Source organism: Hippichthys cyanospilos, chromosome 13 (genome assembly GCF_059441005.1).
Source record: "Hippichthys cyanospilos isolate Australia breed blue-spotted pipefish chromosome 13, RoL_Hcya_1.0, whole genome shotgun sequence".
In the NCBI taxonomy this organism is placed as follows: Eukaryota; Metazoa; Chordata; class Actinopteri; order Syngnathiformes; family Syngnathidae; genus Hippichthys; species Hippichthys cyanospilos.
In genome coordinates this window covers 3,532,216-3,551,157 of record NC_142381.1, presented here as the reverse complement: position 1 = coordinate 3,551,157, position 18,942 = coordinate 3,532,216, and the positions used below count along the sequence as shown (strand labels likewise).

Here is an 18,942-nt window from a genome sequence, read left to right as displayed (position 1 = left end):
TTTCCATCAAAATAAAAGCTAATGTTTATTAAAAAGTAAAAGCCAATGATAGTTGGAAAATATAATTTTTATTTGCGTTGATTTGTTTCATTAAATGTAATGCCCATAGTCATGCTGACTAGCAACATTTTTCACAGTAATTACATTTTTATGCACAAGGCTAAAGGAAAAAGTTTAGTTGTTCATAAACATAATCATGAAAAGAGTAATCAAACAGAAAATAAGTTATTGTAAAATGTAATAGAAATAATTTGGTGTCTGCTGGTCCTGCTGGTTGATGGCCATTTTGCTGTCAGATTTTGTTTTGGGTTTTCAGCATTGCGGTCATCTTCTTTCTGGCATCAGGAAAAAAAATAGATGGGATTTTCACTGTTAAATTGACCACTTTCACTTGTTCGGACATGTATATGTATATTTATTTTATGTTTTTCTATTCATGTGGATAAAAAACTAATTTCTTCACTTCCGTGCATGTTCCCATTCGATTTGGAAATTTTTATTTTACATTCATATTTGTCAGGTTTCATCGTTTTCAATTTTTTTTTTAAATCCTTGAGCATTCACAGGGAAAAATACTTGACAACAAATATTCATCATGGCAGGCATTTGACTCGCTATCGGCTCTACTCGACTGTGAAAAATCTTCTAATTTATTGCTCCCAACCTCTCGGAAAACAACAAAAACAGGAAAAGGACGAGATCAAGCTGAAGGGGGAAACATGGCTTTCTACTCTAGTGTTCTTATCTCATGCGCGTGTGTGTGCATGCAAACTGGGTAGTGTTGCATTATGGATGAGATGAGCTAGCAACACAGACGCAACACTGTTGCCACTCCGCGTGGGTCATGTGATTCTGCACAGCCGTGTCCAAATAGACACAAGATCTTTGTTGTCCTACCATCACTGCAGGAACTTGTGGCTGGCTTGGTCCTCCACTTCCTTTCTTATGATGCTTTTCTGAAAAAAAGGAAGAAAATAAGGTATATTTTATTTTGAAATAGGTAAAAGTTGTGTTAGCATAAGGCTAACACAATGTAAAACGCCATAGATAGGTTAATGAAACTAGCATCGATGTTGCTGCAGTAACAAATTTTATTCAATGGATAATTGAATATAAAAGGTGCAGAAACACATGTAGACAAACAATAAAATTTGGTAAAATCATTTTCAAATCAGGGACATTTGAACATAAAAAGTGAAGCAACACCTGTAGACAAACAATAGAATTTGGTAGAATTTTTTTTAACTGATATATGAACATTAAAGGTGCAGCAGCACATGTCGACAAACAATAACATCAGATAAAATCAATCAAGGTAAATATAATTACCTCTTATTTAATCATGCTTTTTACCTTAATTTGCATGCCGCTACGCAACGTGCTGTCGTTCAACATGGAGCTGTACTGCCAGCACCAGCCCACCTCGCCCACGTAGGCCTGCTTGGGAAGAGGCGGGGCCGCACGTGGCCCCGCCCTCCACAGGTAAGACAGGTCGCTCTCTCCTTCATAGGACTTCTCATTGCACCGTGGACGGTAGTCGCCGATACCGTCTGGACCTTCACGGACAAGGGAAGAAAAAAAATCAATGAGTTAAAAATACATGCATAATTATACAACAAAAACATTTTAGAATCGAATACCAGTATTATTGACACAATTATAGAACAAAATGGGAGAGCTTTTCTGATTGGTGCACATTAGTAATATGAACAATAATATTCAAAAATACAAAAAATAGAATAGAAATCATGGTTAAAATATTCCTGTAATGTTATACAGTAGCTAAACAGAAAACTTGGGAGTATTTTAACGATATCCCTTTTGCATTGACCCATTCGGGTTTAAAATAATTTCAGCGGCAGATATGTATTACCCGTAAAAATAATCCTTTGTCCAGTTTCCGCTCCTTTACTGTTTTGCATGATGTCCTCCTCCTAACGAAGTTTGTCTCAGGTGCAGAATTGGCACCCGCTGGGAGATTACGTAATCGAGGGGGAGGTCCTGTCTGTGTCCATGGGTCATGGTCGGTTGTCATGGGAACCGGACCACTGGTGGCCTACTTTGTGACAACGGGGGAGGGGGGGCTGACCTCATGTCAAAATGAGTAAACGTAGCATCATTGATGAACGGTATATGACGTAAAATGTGCCGGTTTAATCATCAAAGTGCGTTTTTATGATTAATAAGGAAACGACGTGTGGTTTACTAGTGATCATAGAACACGCGATTAAATAGGGAAAAAAAACAACAAATAAATTGGTTCCAAAGTTTACCGCTAGATAGAGCTAAAGCATTGTTTTTCTGGTTTGACCCGCACCCCTATTCTGCCTTGTTATATGGACTCGCCCATGAGTACCCCCTTTAGTTTGTGTGAGGCTTGCAAAAAGACGAGCGCAGCACAAATGGGAAGTGACAGGAAGCTTCTTTCAAAATAAAAACAGTTGCGTCACGACTCGAAGTCACTTTTTTAGATTGGTACTGTCAAGGTTAGAGTTTTTTGTGGTAATTTCACATTTATATGGACCTAGATCGATCCAAGTCAATATTTTCTGTTATATTATCATGTTCATAATAATGGACCTCAATCTACTGTTTTGGAACTAATTGGATCAAATTGTCAAGTAGTTACAATAAACTGATTTTCGCGTCTTTTCAACAAAGTGTTCAAATTTATTGATCATTTTATGCTATTACGTGCAATACATTTATTAAATAGATTGGTTGTAACTTTTTTTGGTGGTATATGTAATTGTGTGACATCATTTTGTGTATTTTATTCAGTACACAGGTGAATGTAGCCCTGATTTGAGCAGCCCATATTTTAACATCAGCATTCAATTTGATATTTTACCAACGTCTATTAGTTAGAAAATATGAATATTTCTTGTTAGTGTTATTATTATCACATCTGCAACCGGAAATCGCTCGACATGTTCCCCTCAAACTGTACGCGGTCACCACAAGTCAGTCTTCTACGTGTGTAAAGCTCGCGGAAAGAAGACGACAGACAAACGCCCAGACAGGAAGTGCTAGTAGGCATTTTTCAACGTAAAATACTATTTAGCAAAAATTCCAATTTAGCGTAATGAAAGTGCCCTTACATTTGATCTAAAAAAATAACTTGCTCTAATATTTGATACAATTGCAGTGAGTTTGATTTGTTTTTGTTTTAGGGGTAAACGTGTACCTTAATTTATTTTTTATTGCGAAAAGCATACAGGAACGAGTCACAGGGTTTATATTCTCTTAAGGCGGCGGACAGCATGCAGTCACCATGGTGGCACACAACAGATGAGCGCAGTGGGAGCGGCGGTGGAGCTAACTAGCGCTTCACTTTTCCGAGAGACTCCGAAAGCCAATCACCATGTTTCGTCCCTGAGTGGTTCGGCATCTATAGAGAAAGCGACTAAATAGAAAAATGGGCACCGCGTTACTGTACGCGGGTTAGACTTTTAATCCCACTTCCCCCTCCCTTTTTTTTGTCTTTTTTTTGTCGCAACTAGAAGAATGGCGGTGGCGAACGGTACATAAAAGGAGAGCCGAACTGAGTCGAGAACAAGTTCGGCGAACCTCGCCTGTCGATTCGTCCAGCACCGACCACAAGGCAGGAGTCCAAGCCGGGGGTGAGTGCTGGTACGGGGTTCGAAACAGGCTCCGCGGGCCTGGGGCTCCTGGGCACTCCCAAAGCCGCCAGCCCCGCTCGCTTCTTCGGGCAGACGGCCAAGCGGCTCTCGGATCCCAAAGGAAGAAGAGGAGGCCATTCTTTATCATTTTGCTCCCTTTTGAGATCATTTTTGGATCTAAATCCATTTTTCGAACTGGATTAAAACTCGCCGTCCACTTGCAAGACGATGAAAATGGCGTCCTATGTGGATAACAGCTTTCGGGAGGCGGTGATGATGAACCCGGCGGACAGGACGCAACAGGTTTGACCTTTTCTTTCTTTTTTTTTTTTTTTATCTTTTCATAGAATCAGCACATTAAAACGCCCCAAAAGCATTTTATGCGTTTGCGTCGGGTCGTGCATGTTTCCATCCCACTATCAAGGGTGATAATCGGCGGCTACTTAGCATAGCAAAACCTGCAACATGCCAATAACAACAAAAAAAGTTGTCATAGTAGCAATCTAAATGCTAATCTTGAGCTAACAAGATCCTTAGATAACATTGTTGGGATATTATCGTTTCCTACGTCTTGACTTTGATGCTATTGCTTCTGAAGTAGAGTTTGGAAAAGCAACAAAGTGAAAAAGTGGTTTGGACTTAAGGCTCACAGTTTTTCGGCTCTGGGTTTGAATCTGGGAATGACATCATCTCTACAGTTTCCTCCCTCATTAACATATGGGTCATGAAGATTAATTTGTCATAGAGGTGAAAAAAGTGTGTGTGTGGACCAGTCCAGGGTGTACCCCACTTCTCACCGGATGTAAACAGGGCTTACCTGCACCCGTGAAGGACAAGTTCTATGGTCTCCTGAGAAACATCCTATTAATTTGTGTGCAATATAGTGGACAGTTGATAAGACTAATTTGCTCTTTGGTTATTTGCCTCATAGTGTGGTAGTTTTAGCTATGTTAGAATGCATTTGGAAAAATGTAATTCATTCAACAATCCAGTCGCCTCCATTCAAATTTTGCAGACTAAATACGCAAAACACTACATTGTTTTTTACTAGGCCAATGTGGCAATTTCCCCTAAAAAAGATGAAATTGCATGATTGGTGGGGTTGTGATGTCATTGTTTCCTTGAAGATGGAAGCAACTTTATGAAAATGTCTAGAAAAATGAAAAAAAAGGAAGTTGGAAAATCCATAATTTCAAAAAAAAAGTTACCATTTGCAATGAATGAAACTTCAGTCCCGTGTTTTCAATTAGTTAATTATTTCTGTAGTATTTGAGAACTGTTTCCGGGACTAAGGAAACATCTTTCCTAAAATCCTAAATTAAAAATAATAAAAAAAAAGTGAAATACACAAATTTATTTGAAACATAAAATTATGAGTCAAAATATACAAAATATTAGAGATTTAAAAATAGCATAAAGTACAAAAAAAGTATGAACAAAAACCCACATAATTAGGTGATACCCAGTAGTATTTTTTGACAGACCTCCCTGTTCCAATGTAGCATTTACTTACAAAAAAATATTATATAATTTTTGACAGACCTCCCTGTTCCAATGTAGCATTTACTTACAAAAAAAAAAAAAAATATATATATATATATATATATATATATATATATATATATATATATATATATATATATCTCAACTGGCAATTTGTTGAAAACAAACAAACAAAAAAAGCAGGACAAATAATCAATGACAAATACCTTTTGATGGTCACTAAATCAGTTTTTAAATAAGAAATATGCAAGTTTTTGGTTAAATCTTTGATTATTAATAAGATGAAAAACCTACTGATAGACATGAAAAACGTGCAAGTAGTGTAAAATAATACTAGCATGTGGGAACGCGAATTGCTGTCAAGTATAAATGTGCTAACCAGCCTTTGGCACGTGACTCTAAATTTCACGTTTAAAAAGAAAACATAAAAAGAAAAGTCACAATGTGCACGGGCACGCTTTTTTTCATTGCATGAAATGCACGCACGTGCACGTGTTGTCCTTTTCCGCTCGAGCTGCAAATGGCTGTTGCTTTTGCACACAATAGCCGATCAATAGGCCAGCACGCGAAGCATTCCCAAGCAACTGGATGCCAAACGGAGCTTTGCCACGCCGCGCTGTTATGTCTGCTGTAATTGCTAAGAAGGCCCCTGTGGCTGCTTGATGTGGACAGCTGGAGTCAGACATCTTTTATTTTGCTCATGCGCTTAATTAGGAAGCTGTTGCAACACATCCATTTTGGTTTCTTTCTTCAAGAAATCATTTTAAAATCATTACACCTCATTGTAAAGATGGAACTTAACACCAAGACCATAGTGAGCATTGTAGGTTCATTGTATATTCAATATATTAGGTAGAAATAGATCCAAATTTAAGAACATGATATTTGATATATCACCCCAAAAGTGCACATACATAGTGTAAAATTTTTACCAGTTCTCTAAACTAAACAAATATAAAAATATTAGAAAATAATACTAAATACACATTAAATATAACATATAAAATGCAATATATATATATATATATATATATATATATATATATATATATATATATATATAAATAAATAAACAAATATAAAAATATTAGAAAATAATACTAAATACACATTAAATATAACATAAATAATGATATATATATATATATATATATATATATATATATATATATATATATATAATTAAATCAATAATGAAAAAATGTACACTGTAATGGTTGAGGGAAGACATCCCAAGAATATTTGATGAAAAATAGTACAATTTTGTTGAACCAAATCTTTATTAGCACGATAAAAGAATTTCTTAACAAAACCAATTGGATGTTAGTCAATTATCAGACCAAACATAAACAATAGCTGGACATCAGAAAAGGATGACGTCTTTAAAAAGGAAAATCAAACCGGGTCTCAGAAGATTAATATTGACTGCTCTGGAAGGCGCTAAAACATAAATTAAAATGCAGAATGGTCAGACTAACCCTCTAAAATTTCCTCGCTATTTATGGACAAAGCATTTTATGCCTATTTTCTAGCATTATTAAAATTCTTATTAAAACCCCACCGTCTTGTGCTTATACGCGTCAAACACTCCAAGTAAGAAGCTTTTGTTCCCTGAATTTTCATGAGGTCGGATTATCAATTGAATGTTAATTTTGGGACGTGTTAATTGAATTTCACGCCGAATCGGGAAGGAGTTCACAGATAGTAAGTGTTACTCTCACTTCCTTCTTTGCATCATTAGCGGAGCTGAAGTGCAGACGCTTGCTTCTTCCATGAATAGAAACCAACACCTTTGCTACTATTAGAGCCACCGCGCTAGCTAGCCGCATTATCCTTAAGGTGTTGACGACACCTGACGGGATTAGCCAACCGCAGGAAGGCTCAAGACTGGCCCCGGTTGACCCTCGGTCATGCACCGGCGCCGCTTGGCATTTGAAGTATCTGGAAACACCTTTAGCATTTTTAATTCGGATTTGCACCTGAAGGTAGTCCGGAGGTAACTTTGACTTGTCTTTCGACGGCAAATGTTTCTCTAAACTCGGTACAAACAACACAATATTGTTCTAAAATCCATCTCCAACTCAGGGTGCTAACAAATGACTTAATTTTGCTGATATTAACATACGACACGTTTTTCCAATGTTTTGCTCTGAATCCGCTGTAGTAGCTAGCAGTGCTCCTAATATGCTAGCGTCATAAATGTAAACGCCACATGGTAATATGCATGTGCTAAAAAAGGAAAAAAAAAGTTTTTTACAGTACATAAATGCTTTCCAAAATTTCAAAACAACTGACATGTTAAATTATCTATCACTTCATTAAATTTTGCACAATCAAAAGGTGCAAAGAGTTAACTGACTTTTTTAACAAATTGATTTCGTTAACACAATTTTAACTCATAGTGCCAAGCGTTATCGGAAAATGAAACTTCTAGGGCCAGTATATTTAGCATTTTCACTTATCTTTCAAGGCCAACAGAATATTGTATGCTGTGTCTATGTAAATATGGGTGCTATCCAATGGAAGGTTGACTTCCATTCTTCAGTTAGAATTGAAGTAGGTAATAGCTGCGTCTTAAGTGCGGCAATACTGCCATCCAAGGGTCGCAGTTAGCACTGCAGTGATCAGTCTGCTTATATTAGGTAAGCATTAGTCAAGGGTGTCAGCTACCCTCTGTAGAAAAAAAAGTATTTGACGAGAATTTTATGATTTATTAAAGCTGACTATTTTGAAAGAGAATTCTCGTCCATGGCGCTGAAAGAGTTGAATTGATCTCAACAGCTGCCAGGCTGAAAAAAGGCCGAATGACCCTGATAATCGTCCCCGCAGATCATCGGACTATCCCTTGAACTCACAGCTCCAATTTTACGGAAACTGCCAACGGATAAAAGAGTCTTAGCAAAGCTAATGCGGCAGACTGTTACCTTGACCCGGCGACTGTCACGTTTGTTGGGTTTCAGCCAGATGGCTAAAGCTAAAGGCCACAAGTGGTGTCATCTACCAAGGTGGCGGCATTCTTGCAATACTTGCATTCCGCCGGCAACAATGGGCACAAAACAAAAAAAAAAAGGAACAGGAAGTGGTCGCAGCTGGTCGTCAAATCATTTAAGGAACGAGGCAAAAGTACCAGGATGTGTTTGAACCTCGAACAGGATGAACCGCCGCTAAAAAAGAACACCCTTTCCCCCGATTATTTTTTCTGGATTTGGGTGTGTGAGTTTTACTTCCTTCCTTGCCCAGTTTTGTCGCGGCGTCAAGATTTTGAAGCAGGCCAATCCCGCCCGGGCGACGAGGGAGTTTTTCCGGCCAAATTTGCAGCGGGTCCCGAAGTGATGTCACATGTTATTCTTCCTCTTGCAAGCCTCGCACTTCTGCATGCCGCGGTCGCGGCGCTGACGTATTCCCGCCAGCTTTAAATATAGGGGGGAAACTTTCAGGCAATTCTTGTATAAAACATGTCGCCCACTCTCATCCAGGATCGTTGTCTGCTCGTAAAACATCGCCCCGCCGCTCCGTGGACGACTAAAGCGCAACAATTATTCTCTGGAAATGATTTATTGTGCAGTTTTCCGATAAATGCGGGAAAGACTGCGGAAATGTCAAACGTGTTCACAAGTGTGGCCCGCAGCTTCTCAAACGCCAGTCGATAGGGCTTTGTGCTCGAAAATGCACACGCAAGACAAATACACACTAGTTTATGTTTAAACTGAGGTTGAAGCGAACAAAGCGTCGGCTGAAGTTACACAACCACAAAGAAGCTCTTTAACATCGGTTCGTGTCTTTTTTCAAGGTTTTTTTTTTTTAAACTCTAAACACTTGACTGTGTTCTTCAGGTTGTCCACAGATTTAAGTTTCATTGAGATGTTCCAAAGTGGAGATTTTTCATCTTAAAATATTACAAACATGGAAATGAATGAGACTTTCTGTTTGAGTTTTGAGCTTAGCCGACATTAACAAAACTTGTTAATGACATTGAATGCATTGCCCTCCTACAATTATGATTATTTTTTAAAAGCTTGCAGTTCTTCAAGAATTGCAAACTGACAATTACAATAAACCCGGGTTTAGAAATCTGAAAATTAAGCAATTTGCACTTAGCACTTGCAATTAGCATAACAATTAAACATGATTAATTTATATCGAAGTACTTGTGTTGAATCAAAACAAAACATATGCAAGCATTGGCTTAGCTTTGGTAAGAAAACATTGTTGCTTTTTTCCCCTAATGTTGCTAAACAAACCAATAACTAAATCGTAGTTTACTAATGTTATCATAATGCCAATTTGCAAGAATTTCTTGCTTTTTCAAATAGGGACAGAAATTAAAACGGGTTTTAATCGTGCATCGATTCTCCGATTAATCGATTATCAAAAATTATCCTTAGTGAAAGCCCTACAAAGATAAATATATTTTGGTGTAATATATTTAGTTAGTGAATCGATGATCAAAAATAACCCTTAATTTCAGCCCTGTATAGAGAAATGTAACATTTTTGGTAATTATTGTGAAATATATGTAGTCAGCAAATGATATTTCATATTAGGACATTTAGAACATCTACTGCAATCAGTTGTTTTAAAACGATTAGTGTAGTGCTTGTATTTATTGTATGAAAACTTATAATTTCATATAATTGCTATCACAAAGTTTTAATTTTAGCTTATTAACTTTTAGATCTTCATCGGTTCCTTGTGAGCAAACATGCCAAGCGACTTGCTCATCTGTGCAACATCTGAGCCCCGTCCAGTGAGACTACTAAAAAAATCGTTTCTCCAACGGTAACGTCACGATGAAGCGATTTCAAATAACGTCTCTCGAGACTACTAGCTTTCTAGTCCTGCCAGTTGATATACAACGGATTCCCTGAGTTATGCGACCGTTGCATATTTGTCGGAGAAGGTGATGAAACTTGTGAGTTACACTCCCAGTGAAATGTTACTTCAGGAATGCCTTGTGCCGACACATTTTTGAACTGATTTTCCGCCGATTCTTCCAAGTCTTTGTTTCTCCTTCAACTATATGCCTATGAACTCGCATTCCAAGTTGGCTGACTCCCCTTGGAAGTGGGGATGATTTTTTAAGTCATTTCAGCGTTATCTTACGCCAGAAATTTAACAGTTAATGGATGCTATGTACATCCTGGTTTTGTTGTTAGCGTTCTACGCGGGATTATGTCATTGACGTTGGGCAAATAAATGTATAAAGTAGACAAATAAAAGTCACATTGCGGTGAATATCTGATAAAAAAAAAATATATAATGTTAAACCACCTAAAAGCGTACCTAAAAGCCTTCAATTAAAAAAATGTGAGTTTTTTTTTTGTAAAAGAAAGCACAATTTTATCAAATAAATCCAGAAACAGTTTTTAAATCAACAAAATAAAATATTTGAAGGCTTTTGGTTGCAATTTGATGAAAGAACTAAAGTTTAATATTTCATTGAGTCATAAGTATATTCTTATAAACTCTTGATTTGCCTTGGTATTTATCTGTACAGTGTTTTAATGTAATCAGGAGAGATTTTTCCCCATTCTTCTGATAGTCTTCGACAAATCATCTTTATTCTTAATTTCTGATGGAAAATTTTGTCATTGGATTGTTTGTTGCAATTTCCTTTAGCTGATCGCCATCTAGTGGCTGCATAAAGCAACCCAGCCACTGCTGTAGCTTCTATTCTATGCGCATTTACAATGCGATGGAATTTGTATGTGAAAACAGTTTTAAAAAAGGACATTCATTGAAGGTGCGCCTTATAGTGGGGAAAATGCAGAAAATGCAATCAACTTTGCAAAAATACTTTGTGGAACCTTCAAGTTGTGGCTTTGTGCAAAGCACTTCATTCACCAATTTCACTTGTCCAATTAAAATTTAACAAGTGCTTCTCAAATTGCCACAGCCTGGTTTTCGCAACACTCGCATGCTCATATTTATGTTCTTCTCGCTGGCGTGTTTTAATGTCCCGGCCTTGAACGAAGGGACTTAGTGGGCTCCCGGGGTGTGTATATGTAGGTCAAACATTTTTTTTTTTTGTATGCACGTTGCCTTTTTCTCGTTTTAATAAGTTCACCTTCGGTCTTGTGTTAGTTTATAAATCTGGACTCTGACTTTCAGTTATCTTGTCACCTTCAAGGTCACGCTGTGCGTTTTTGTTTCTACCGCCCCTCCACACACACACACAAGCGCACACACACGTACATAATAGTGTCAAAGGCATGCCCCAGTTGCTTTTGTTCACATTCCTTCAGACATTTATAAAGTAGGAAGAAAAACAGCTCGGCGGTCGGAGGCGCCAGAAATTCCATTGGCCTCCATTGCGGAAAGTGGCAGCGCAAGCTCCGCTCGCGACCGCGGACTGGGAACCGCAATCTTTGCATACTTACCCAAAACCCACCGGGCCAAAGGAGGATAAACCCTTTCTGACGTGTGCTGTTTACACGGACGCGATTGTGTTACGCCATAAAGCTTGTCATCAAAGTAGGGGGAGTTCTTACTTGAGGTTTTGGGAATGTCGCCATTTGGAGAAATGAAGTCCTCATCGCAGATGGAAACCAAGCATTTTACTAGGCGTGGAAACAGGAGTTCAGAGCGTTACAAAATATCAATTATGGGAACTGATTAGGAATCAAATTGAAGTTAAGTCATGTAACGTGAAGACGAGTTTGTTGGTTGGACAATTAATATAGCCTGTTGCTAACCTAATCAACTTTTTGATTGGGCTGCCATACATGTCACTTACCAGGCTAGCTAACCATTTTAAAGCCACGTGAAATCATAGAATACTGTAAGATATCGATCATGCGAATGGCAAATCTAAGTGGACAAAAATGTTGCCTTCACTTAGAGCTGGCCAATAAATCGAGTTCATTCTGTTAATTTGTGATTTTACAAATAGAAGATTTGAAAATCTGCTATGTTTACAGTAGTTACTAAGTTTGTCATTCAGTGCCAGCCATTTTCTCCTTCAACCTAACACTAAAAAATGTAGTTATGTACAAGACATGAATGTGTGAAAGTTCATCAGTATGTTAAAAAATATTTAAGAAGAACTGGTTGAAATTTAGATTTGACTTTTGAGCAGTTCTTTTGTCTGTATTCATGATTTTCAACGTTTAAATCAATTTATATCAATTAATTAATGGGATTATTGTCAGCATACTCTTCGTGAAGTATTCTATCGATTCTGACCCCACACATAGGCACCCAAAGTTCGGTTGGACACGGTCCAGGCTTCCGTTATGAATGTTGCCCAAAAATGTAGATCGAAATTTACCGCTGGAAATCATACAACGGAGAACTGGGCCGCTTAAAGGAAATGCGATTGTTGGCTACCCAAATGGTCGTGCAAGTTAGGCCGAAAATGATCGCCATCTGGTCTACGGCCACCAGAAAATCGAGGTGTAGGTCACATGTCCATTTGACCGTTTGATCAAATGTTTTCAATGACTAGTTAGCCGTGGTTTAGCTTCAGGCTTGTGCTCCGCCGCATAATCTGCAGTATAATCTGCCTCTTGGCGAACTGCTCAGACATGACGCGCATCAGATGGCCATCTGATTAATTTAGTGTGATTAGCGGTCCCTAAATCCCAGAATGTGGCTCCAGCACGCCTCTAATGCTTGTTTACAGCGCCGCTCACAACAGACAGACACAAACTAGGTCGTTAGGGCTGCCGTGTTGCTGTCGGTGGTTTATATCAAAAGAATTTTTGTTTGGATTTAACGCCTAATTTCCGTTTTTCAAAAATGGTTGTAACACCCCAATTAGGGTTGGGAATTGCAACATAATACTCTGTTAAACCTAGGACCAAAGTACAGCTATAATTAAATGTTAATTTTTTTCTACCGTGTGTTGGTTTTGCCCGTTAAATGTTTTAGCCGGAACGCGAATTAGCAAGTAACGGCGCAGCCAAATTGAGTGTTAATAAAATTATGTGTGGCAATGATTCATCGATTCATTGACAGATACTTTATTATCAATTTAATCAATTGTTTATTGAGAACCAAGTACGTGTTTAATATAACATGGTCAATTTCCTCTGAAATTCATCATTCTGGATGATTATGATTTTAGTGAAAGTCATAACATAATGAAATGAAAGTAATTAAACAACGTAAAGTTAACATTCATACCTTGTGCAAAAAAAACTTTCAGTATCTAGTGCATAACTTGCTTGAATACCACAATTAAATCGTTCGAAACTCGGACACACGTCATGAAAACCCGCCACATGAGCCAAACCTCAATTTTATAATTTAGCTCATTTTAAAATCTTCAATTTTTAACATGACAAATGAATCACATTTGATGCCCAGTCTTAACGTGATTCATGATACATTTAGACGATAGATTATAGACATAGATTATTGAAAAGGTAAGAAGATAGGAATTGGTATCGTATAAAAGATTCTGTTCTATGTCAAAAAGTGCATCTTCTTTACGGCTTTTTTGGGGGGGACTTGAAGTTACGTAAAAACAGTCCTCCTGATGATTGCGTTTGTCCTTCAGTGCAAATCGAAATTGACTTTCCCTGCGCACTGCACTGACTGGATACCAAAACCAACTGGTGTTCTTTCCAACGAGGAAAATTTCTAAGAATAAAGCTATTATTGTCTGCTTGGAGGAGAAATGGTCTTGTTCCACTTCCTGGGTGCAGTGGAGCTGATCTGTCGCGGAGAAACTTTTATCTAGGTAATTGATCCTTCAGGCTTTGCTTGGTCACGTCTTTTTTTTTATACGCTGTAGTCTTCCGTTGCCCAAAAGGAAATGGGGAAAATGGACAATGACTCAACGTGACCAGAATCTTCCTGCCTATTGGGAAGACTTGGCACCACGATGGCCGTTTCCACATGTGAGCCAGTATTTTCCTCGCTTTGGGGTTAAAAAAGATCAGCGCCCACTTGGGGTGTCTTGACATCGTGGCACGCTAGCCGCGCTGTTTTGGAAAATCTTACCCATTTAAAAGTAGCGTTTTCAGGACAAAAACATTTTCAGTTCTGGAAAGCCCGTTTTTATTTCATTCGACATGTCAAACATTTGCCCTCATTCGACTAATCTCGTCCCAACAGTGGAGCAATTGTCTTGCCCGTTCCGCACAATTTAAGCAGTCGTTGGATCACATCCGATTTTGACCGCTCCGGTCGACATTTGCTTCGCTTGACCTTACGCTCTCCCATCTGCCTGTATATTTCCTCCTCACTTAACCTGTTCCTGCTGGAACTCACCCCGTCCCATTAATCATCCCCATCTCTGTTTGCTCCCCATGCGAATGTACACAAAGAATCAAAAAGAGGCTTGCATAATGCCGTATTAGCACTTTTCTTCGGGGGCACTTGTGAAATGTACTGTTCTTAAGGAAGTGTGTGTTTTCTCGCTGCCGTTCAATCATGCGCTTAGGGTTTTGTTTGCAAAGGAAAAGGATCAGCACGGACGTACAATTGCTAACCCGACAATAAGCGACGCAATGGGGGACAATCCGAGCCGAACTTGATGCGTTATGCAAGTAAACTATTCATATAGAGCTGCGGTTCTGAAACCTTTTTCAGTTTTATACCCCCTGCGAAATATTTTGCTCACCCAAATACCCTTGAACCAGCACAATGCATTTTTGGATAGAGAAAGTTTATACACAATTTATTGTTGTTTATTTTGTTTTGTTCAGCGATGGAAAACAAGGAAACAATAAAGCAGTATTACGTAAGAGTGATTCATGTCGCAGGCATCCTGGAGCCTATCCCAGCTGTCGTCTGGTGGTAGGCGGGGTACACCCAGAACTGGTTGCAGGGCACACATAAAGACAAATAACCTTTTGCACTCAGGAGATTCGGTCAAGATAATGGATGGATGAATGGATTATTTATTATGTAACCTATAATCTTTTTGAAAATGATTCAGTCAACTACAAATATCTTTGTTTGATTAAACACAAAAGATGTTCAAACAACTTTAACAAAGGACTACACAAATCAGAATAAATGCTGTAAAGAAGCTAAAATCGGAGGATTTGCATCAATTTTTGTTAAACGGTTATTACTTGATTAAAAGAATATTTGTTCATTATTTGATAATCGATTCATTGTCGATTAATCGATTCATTATGGCAGTGCACATGCATACAAACCTCAGAAAATAAGCGCATACAACGTTTTGCAAAGGAGCCACTGTATCATTTTAGCAACAAGTTGTCTCATGTTCCAGGTAATTTGCTCTTAAATTGAAAAGAAAAATGTACTCTCCCCGTCATAGCGTTAAAAAGTTTTATTACTTATATATTAGTTTTGCTGATACCTGCAGAGATCCTGTTAAAATCTCACAATTGGGTTTCACGTACTTCTCTTTTAAGAACTTCTGATATTTGCTCCAAATCGCAACACATTAGTACATTTTTATAGCACAAGCATCCACCCTGTTTTGAAAGAAATGCAGACTCTCGTCCAGAAATGAGAAAAAACAGAGAAAACAAAAATGACGACCAGATGAGTTGTGTTTACGAATGCGGAAAAAAGAGGCGTATTCAACAAAATACTTTTCTCTGGTGACAGTTGGAATGCCCCGCAACGGCACCATTAGCAAGCTAAACGGCCATCCCCAATGTGACAGAAATTGGAGGGAAAGATGCGCTGAGTCCACCAGCCTGTGCGATGCGCACCCGACACAATGACGCCCCTGTTGCGGCCAGCTTCTGCTCGTCAAAACCACTTAAGCTCATGCCAATTACACGCCGGCTACGCCAGGAATAATAGCACTTACCCTGAAAACGTATCAACCGCGGTAACCGTGCTTCAATAAAGCCTCGAGCTTAATATACTGTATGGGATTTGGATTCTGGACAATCATTTTGAGGAGTAACAACAGTTTAGATTAATTTTATTGAGTACGTCTTCGTTTGGCAGGAAGGTTTTGTTCCCAGAGAGTTCAAAACGGTAGCAATCAATTTGGGAAGGAGCGAAGTTGTGTTTAAGAAATCCAGCTAATTGACCGCAATGGCCCCAGCATCCCCTTGTGATCCTTTTGTGCAACATCCTGAGGATGTAGCCTCAAAGCCCTGGTCCGGTCTGCAGCCCAGGCATTCTTGTTTTCCCCGAGCCCGGGTGGGAAGGACCCCCGAGCGGGATGTGCGCAACTCTGTAAACAGGAAACTTTGCTGAGGAACGGCAGAAACCCGACGCGAGGAAATGACAAAAAATTTGGCACCTCGTTTAAAAAACAAAACAAAACAAAAAAAAACACGAAGAAACGACCGTTCTCGCAGAAACCAATTGCCGCCCCCAGCAAAAATGCAGGTTTATGTTTGAAGTTACGCCCCCTTGTGGGAATCAAATGAAACCACACGCCCCTTTCATGCTGACCACCAATTGGCTTTTCCCATTCTGTGCATAATGTACCATAACAGGATGTACCAATTGAATTTGACCTACGACCCATACAGTGTGAAAGCCACCGACATAATTGTTGCGTGAGTGTGCTGTACAATTAACAATAATGAAAATAGCAATAAGCCACGCCTCATGCACAGGCATTTGCGTGATCACGTTAGCAAGTGACTTCTATTAGAGTCCAGTTTTATTAGCTTTATAATTTTTCCCCCCATGCCTGATTTAAAAAAAAAAACAACTTTCGAAAACAACCCAAATGCCTGCTTAATTTTTGTGAATGAACAAGCATGAATCCAATCGTGTAAGTGTGCCAACAAATGGAATGTGGCTGGCCCAACTTTGTAGTGAAAGAGGCTTGTTGCCTAGCAACCTCCAGCAGTCGCATTGTAATGATAGAATTAATTATTGCTGGAGAGAGCACGGCCGAGGCGCCGTGGATTTAAAAGATAGAGGCATAGCATGAATATTTCACAAAGGCTTAGAAAAAAGCTGGGGCAAATCAGGACATCGAGATGTTGCGGAATCCAGATCGCGCCTTAAGAGCCAACAGTACAAAGTCGATTTGATTCTGAACTACAAGCGCTAATGAGACTAGAGCAGTTGTTCTGAGCCTTTTTCTACGAAGGTACACATGGGGAAGGGACAGACTTGAAACAGAATGTTGGCTAAATGAAAAGTGATTTATAAATGTACAGTGGACCCCCGAGTTACAGCGTCCCTGGCTTAACAGTTTCATCCCCTCTTTATGGTATTTTCCCGGTTTTGCGACAAGAAGAACTGTCATGACCCTAGGGGCTTGGCTGTATTTGTGCTGTTTTGTCTCCATCTGGCATTTTTAGGTAATTGCACTTATTTTCAGTCGCCGTCAATGCCTCCATGCAACGCGTCACTACAATGCCGGTCTGCTATTGGCGGAGATGCTGGTCTATTGGTCGGCCTCACTCGTTTCAAAATGGCGGGACGCTAAAGCTTTGTTCGATTGTGAGTGGTTACAAAACCTTATTTATAGTGCAATTTACTGCTTAATTCAAAGTTGAAAGGGTTAGCCATGGGTCTCAAGATTGCTAGTGATGTTAAAGAGAGAAGTAAGAAGGTGATTGATATGGAAACGATGCTGGAGCTAATCAAGAAATACAAAGCTAGCCTAGCCTAGGCAACCCTTACTAGGGAATATGGGCGTAACAAGCGCCACTCAAATCTAAATTAATCCTATCTATATTTTTTATTTATGATGTTTTCTGATTGCATATATTATATATACTATTTTGGTACCAATTTTTAATATGTATGTACAATTTTGACGTTTTTACCCGGGGTTCTAAACGCATTAGCTATTTAACATAGGTTAGGATTGCCCGTTATACGGTGAATTCACCTTACAAGCCCAACTGCGGAACGGATTAATCTTGTAACACGGGCGTCCACTGTATATGCACACATACATACATAAACTCTATTCTCTTTCTCATATTTTTGATGTGACCATAACTACAAAGAAAAGAAACAAAAAGTCCATATTGATCAGGACCGGTATTAGGTCAAACGGAGCTGGCGCTTAGAACTGTACACAAGGCTAATTAGCCTCCTTATTAACATTAAGCGCTTAAGTCCCAACTCAACAGGTTTAGCTCTCACTGGCCCTGCCGAAATCTTGAATTACACATGCACCTGTTCATTGAGACAACACGCAGCTGTTGTATTAGCAGGAAGTAAATGACAGCTAGCGGAATAACTTAGCTGCCGCTAACACAGTTTAAAGGCACTTGGGGTGGGGGTTTGATTATTTCCCAGCGAGGCCAAGCAGCCGGTCGGCATGGCGACGGCCTGGTACTGGAATCAAGGAGGCATGTGAATGAGCTTAACAGCAGCACCTACTTGCGCTGCTAGCGGAAAACCATCCTCGCCCTTGGGACGTGGCTAATAGCTAACAGATAGGACTTGGCAGCATTTTCATAAGCCGGAACGACATCCCAGAAAAGGCACAATCTGTCCGCCGTTTTGCGAGACCAGCATTTCAGATCGACGAAAAGGAGATTCCAGTCCGATCATTCGCACGCCGACGACTAGAGTCGTGCACCGATGTAGACGCCATAAAACCAAAGTGTCTCGCCATAAACCCAGCGCTCACACCGCAGCCCCATTCACTGAAGACCGCCAGACCCCGACCCCAACCGTGGTTTCGACGCAGACCGTATGTGATGAACGCAGCTAGAGCTAATAGTATATAATCAGCGCATGCTGGAAGGAATTCGATGCCATTGACGACATTTCAGGACATTTCACGCAACTAAGAATTGGATATGAAAGTATATTTAAAAACCTAATTCGTACAAGCGAAACGGAACAAAAAAGCTGCTGTTACCTTTGAGTGTGTTGACTGTAGAGCTGGGCGATATGGCCAAAAAATAAAATCTCGATTTCCTTGAGTCATTCTAGACAATTAAGA

At 39.2% G+C, this 18,942-nt stretch overlaps 2 protein-coding genes across 5 annotated transcripts in view; one reads left to right on the top strand and one right to left on the bottom strand.

Annotated features, from left to right (window-relative positions):
• Positions 1 to 51: 51 nt before the first annotated feature.
• spmip2 (sperm microtubule inner protein 2) lies at positions 52 to 3,668 on the bottom strand. Of its 2 annotated transcripts, none has more exons than XM_088432000.1 (5): positions 3,571 to 3,668; positions 1,874 to 2,056; positions 1,354 to 1,556; positions 898 to 956; positions 52 to 331 (listed from the first exon to the last, which is right to left on the bottom strand). In XM_088432000.1, exons 2-4 carry the CDS (start codon positions 1,920 to 1,922, stop codon positions 900 to 902), a joined length of 309 nt encoding a protein of 102 aa, XP_088288126.1. In that variant the 5' UTR covers positions 1,923 to 2,056; positions 3,571 to 3,668; the 3' UTR covers positions 52 to 331; positions 898 to 899. The 2 variants fall into 2 exon arrangements, with proteins under 2 accessions (XP_088288126.1, XP_088288125.1); XM_088431999.1 differs by having other exon boundaries at positions 52 to 335; positions 3,571 to 3,664.
• rapgef2b (Rap guanine nucleotide exchange factor 2b) overlaps positions 3,292 to 18,942 on the top strand; it is an 80,777-nt gene continuing 65,126 nt past the window's right edge. For all 3 annotated transcript variants that reach the window (XM_088431993.1, XM_088431992.1, XM_088431991.1), the window contains exon 1: positions 3,292 to 3,926. In XM_088431993.1, coding sequence (XP_088288119.1) covers positions 3,852 to 3,926 — 75 coding nt within the window. In that variant the 5' untranslated portion in view covers positions 3,292 to 3,851. The remainder of the gene's footprint in view (positions 3,927 to 18,942) is intronic.